Here is a 4,625-nt window from a genome sequence, read left to right on the forward strand (position 1 = left end):
GTCAGGTTATTTTTACTGCATAAAAACAGAGAAATGTTGAGTTTTGCTTTGATGGGAACATGGCATTTGTTCAGGAACTGTAACCTGAATCTGCAAAAGTGGTTGGACTGTTCGAAACAATGCTGGCGAACTTCAGTGCACTGGTATCTTATAGTGCAGGGAGTTGACTCCCTTTTTATCTGCTCGCTTACTGACGCACTTACACAGCCTCTCAAGCAAGCCTCAAGTTAAGCTGTCCCTCTCCTGCTTTCTCCGTCTCACACCCCCACCCCCCGCTCCCGTTGGTAGGCAGAGTGCCGCTGGTTTCTGTAACCCCCTATTCTCTGTTGCAGGAAATCTCGCCATGAGTATCAGAGCTCGCTGGGCAGCAAGGCCATCCAGAGGCAGTGCCGGCGGAGAATGACTTGCCCCAGTCCAGCTGAGATCAGCAAGGCCAAAGCCATTATGTCCATGCCTCAGCTCTGCAAGGCTCTGAGCCTGGACGAACTCATTCTGAAATGCGTCCAGTCCTTTGGTAAGTAAGGGCCAGTTTTCAGAGTCTGATCTCAGAGAAATCAGCTGGTTATGTGTGTGTGTTTGTATACACGTGTGTGTGTGTGAGAGAGTGAACGTGTGTGTAGACAAGCAGGAGTGTGTGTTTGTGTGAATGTGTACCTATGTGTGCCTGTCTTTGTGTATGTGTGTGTGTGAGAATATATATGTGTGGTGTGAGCAGGTGTGTGTGTGTGTACAAGCAGGAGTGTGTGTGTATATTTGTGAGCTGGTGTCTTTGAATGTGTGTGTGGGTGAGAGTGTACGTGTGTGTAAGAGAGAGTGAGTGGGAGTGCGTTGTATGTTTGTGTGTGTGAGAGCAGATGTTTGTTTGTGTGAATGTGTGTGTGCATGAGTGGGATTGTCTGAGTGATTGTATGAGGATGTGTGTATGTGTGTGTGTGCATGAACAGGTGTGTATGTGTGAGCAGGTGTTTGTGAAAGTGTGTATGCATGAACGTGTGTGTGTGTGAGAGAGCAAGTGTGTGTGCACGAGTGAGTGTATGTGTAAGCAGGTATGTGTTTGTGAGCTAGTGTCTGTGAATGTCTGTGAACGTATGTGTGAGTGAACAGGACTGTGTTGTATGTGCGTGTACGAGTATGTGGGAGCGGATGTTTGTGTGAATTGTGTGCATGAGTGGGAGTGGCTGTATGTGATGTGTCTCTGTGAGTGAGTACGAGTGTGTGTGTCTGTATGTGTGAGACTGTGTCTGTATGTGTGTACATGTGTGTATGCATGTGTGTGTGTGTATGAGACTGATTTTATTTAAAATGTAATTGTGCATTGCTTAGAAAAGGAGCTGAATCAATGTATCAGAGTTGTGGCTATCTGGAGAGGGGAGAGAGAAAAGGGGCAGACCACATTCACAGAGAGAAAACAGCTCAAAGCTTTCATGTTTGACTAATTATTAACAGAAGCTTTTAAACTGGTCCGCGACTGGGCACACTTTGCAAATTAACATTCTTGCAAAGTACGGCCAGAGGCTGGGGAGATGTATAACTTTGAAAAGCTGCAGTGCAGAGGTCTGTCAGTTTCCTCTCGTTTCTCCATTCCCCAACAGAGCTGGACTCTGCAGAGGTGAATATAGAGAGGTGCACTCGGTTATCTGGAGCTCTGCAGGGACAACGGGTTAATAGAGCTGGCTAAAGTTTGCAGTTCGAGTTGGTTTGTCATGAAGATTGTTGTCTTTTCTCAGGGATTTCAAACCCTGGATTATTTCCCATGGCCGTTGGATTTTTATTTTCACACGCAGTCAGTTGTCTGATAATGTAACAAAAAATGTTTTGTTGAGGATCTGTGCGTAAGGTAATGGTTTCAAATTAAATCATTTCTTTTAGGGACCCATTTTCCAAGCAGTATCATTTTAGAAAAATAAACTTGCATTACCTTTCTCTTTATTATATCTTCAGACATGTAAAGGTGCCTTTTTACAGTCAAGTAGTTGCTGTTCCCTTGGCAAAAGCTTATAGTGAGTGGGGAAGTGAGAGTATAAGGTAATATGAGGAGACAAATTTTCAGGAGACATGGGTTCAAATCCCACCTTGGCTGTGGGTGGAATTTGAAATTCAATTCATAAATCTGAAATTGAATGCCAGTCTTATTAATGATGACCACAAAAGTATCATCGATTTTTGTTGAACACATATTTCGTTCACTAATGCCTTATAGGGAGGGAATTCTGCCATCCTTACCCCAGTCCAGCCTACACGTGTCTCCAGACCCACAGCAAAGTGCCTGACTCTTAGCTGCCCCCTGAAATGATGGAACAAGCCAGTTTGAGGGCAACTAGGGTTGGGTAATAAATGCCAGCCTTATCAGTAACACACAGAATGAAGAAGTCAGGACTTTATTTCATTTGCTGAGGGACTAGATTTTTAGATTGCAAGTTTCTTTTGAATTTCAAGAGGTGCACAGCTTTTTGTCATTTATATAAATGATTTGGATGTGAACGTTGGAGGTATGGTTAATAAGTTTGCAGGTGATACCAAAATTGGAGGTGTAATGGACAGCAAAGAAGATTGGGACCTTTATCAGTTGGGCCAATGGGCTGAGGAATGGCAGATGGAGTTTAATTTAGATAAATGTGAGAGGTTGCATTTTGCAAGGCTAACCAGGGCAGGACCTATATAGTTCATGGTAGGGCCATGGGAAGTGTTGCTGAACACAGAGACCTAGAAGTGCAGGCTCATAGTTCCCTGAAGGTGGAGTCACAGATAGACAGGATAGTGAAGAAGGTGTTTGGCATGCATGCCTTCATAGGTTAGTGCATTGAGTATAGGAGTTGGGAGGTCATATTGCAGCTGTACAGGACATTGGTTAGGCCACTTTTTGGAATACTGCATTCAATTCTGGTCTCCCTACTATAAGAAGAATGGTGTTAAACCTGTAAAGGATGCAGAGAGGATTTACAATGATGTTTGCTGGGGTTGGTGGCTTTGAGCTATAGGGAGAGGCTGATTAGGCTGGGGCTTTGTTCCTTGGAGTGTTGGAGGCTGAGGGGTGATCTTATAGAGGTTTATAAAATCATGACGGGCATAGATAGGATGAATAACCAAGGTCTTTTTTTCCTATTGTGGGGGAGTCCAAAACTAGAGGGGTAGAGGTTTCAGATGATAGGGGAAAGATTTAAAAGGGGACCTCAGGGGTAATGTTTTCACACAGAGGGTGGTGCGTGTATGGAATGTGCTGCCAGAGGAAATGGTGGAAGCTGATACAATTACAACATTTAAAAGGCATCTGGATGGGTTTATGTATAGGAAGGGTTTAGAGGGATATGGGCCAAATGCTGGAAAATGGGACTAGGTCAGGTTGGGATGGATGGTCGGTACTGATGATTTGGATCAAAGGGTCTGTTTCCATGCTGTATGTCTCTAAGAGGTTTATAGAGACTACTTTTTTTTTTAATTGTCTCTAGTGACTGCTCTTTCTCCTTCTCTCTCCGTCTCCCTCTATGATCTGCGTCTCAGAACACGGGCTTGACTCTAAGTCTGCCTTGCGGCCTCGAGTAGGCAAAAGGTGGATGTTGGAAAATGCATTCAGTGACTCCTATTCCTCTCACTTGTGTAAGTTCATATCTCAGCCTGGCTCAGTGTTTCCCTGGCCGCCTGGTTGAGATGTCAAACCCACTCACACAGTCGTGGGACTGAAATTCCAACATAATCTCCATTTGCCAGGCCCAAGTTATATCATTGTCCAGTACCTCCCCTGCCTCAGCTCCTCTGCTGCTGGAGATCCTCAGCTGTAGGTTTGTTAATCTTCCTTAAACCATTCCCTCACTCTTGAAAATCTGTCAGAATTCAATCTCCCTGTTAGCACTTTTCCGTCCAGCTTCAACTCCTCATTTGGTTTCGTTGGCAGCACAAAATTATCCTGCCAACATTTTCATTGTTCATGGGCTAAACCAGATCCACAGCCACCAGTACTGACCATCCTGGCGATGCGAAGGAGTGGCCTGAAGTTGGCGCCTGAAGTTTTCAAGTGATGTGGGCCCTGATTATTTCCTTGGGCAGCTTATTCCATTGTGGGATTGTCTTTGGGAAGAAAGGTCATTGAGAGACTATCTTGGAAACTCATGGTCTTTGTATTTTGTGTGAATGGCTACCTCATGTTTTGGTCATTGACGGAAGATACCAAGTCCTTGTTTCTGTCAATTCCCATCAGCCCTTTCCCAGAACACCCGCAGTCAATTGCTCCCCACTTTTCTGTCGTGGTACCATTGCTCAGGACGTACCACTGGTATATCACCCTCTCACCATCCCGACTTGGAAATATATTCCCATTCCTTTAGTGTCACTGGGTCAAAATCCTGGAATTCCCTCCCTAAGGGCATTGTGGGTCAACCCACAGCACATGGACTGCAGCGTTTCAAGAAAACAGCTCACCCCCACCTTCTCAAGGGGCATCTAGAGATTAGCTATAAATGCTGGCCTTGCCTGTGGTGCCCAAACAAAACACAAACCACTACTTTGTACAGCACATCTTTGGATCACTTCAATCGTATTTATGTCTCCCACTGTGAAAGGATCCCACACTGAACTTACATCCTAACCCTTACCCTAACCCTAACCCCTCCCCCCACCCCATCCCAAAACCA

The 4,625-nt window shown here is 45.0% G+C and overlaps 1 protein-coding gene across 1 annotated transcript in view; it reads left to right on the plus strand.

The window, feature by feature from the left end:
- Positions 1-324: 324 nt before the first annotated feature.
- LOC109938265 (RAS guanyl-releasing protein 1-like) overlaps positions 325-4,625 on the plus strand; it is a gene marked incomplete at its 5' end in the record, with an annotated part of 46,774 nt that continues 42,473 nt past the window's right edge. Inside the window, one exon of the mRNA XM_048618230.1 lies at positions 325-514. Within this exon, the coding sequence (XP_048474187.1) occupies positions 325-514 (190 nt within the window). The remainder of the gene's footprint in view (positions 515-4,625) is intronic.

This window comes from Rhincodon typus, chromosome 39 (assembly GCF_021869965.1).
Source record: "Rhincodon typus isolate 14 chromosome 39, sRhiTyp1.1, whole genome shotgun sequence".
Lineage (NCBI taxonomy): Eukaryota > Metazoa > Chordata > Chondrichthyes > Orectolobiformes > Rhincodontidae > Rhincodon > Rhincodon typus.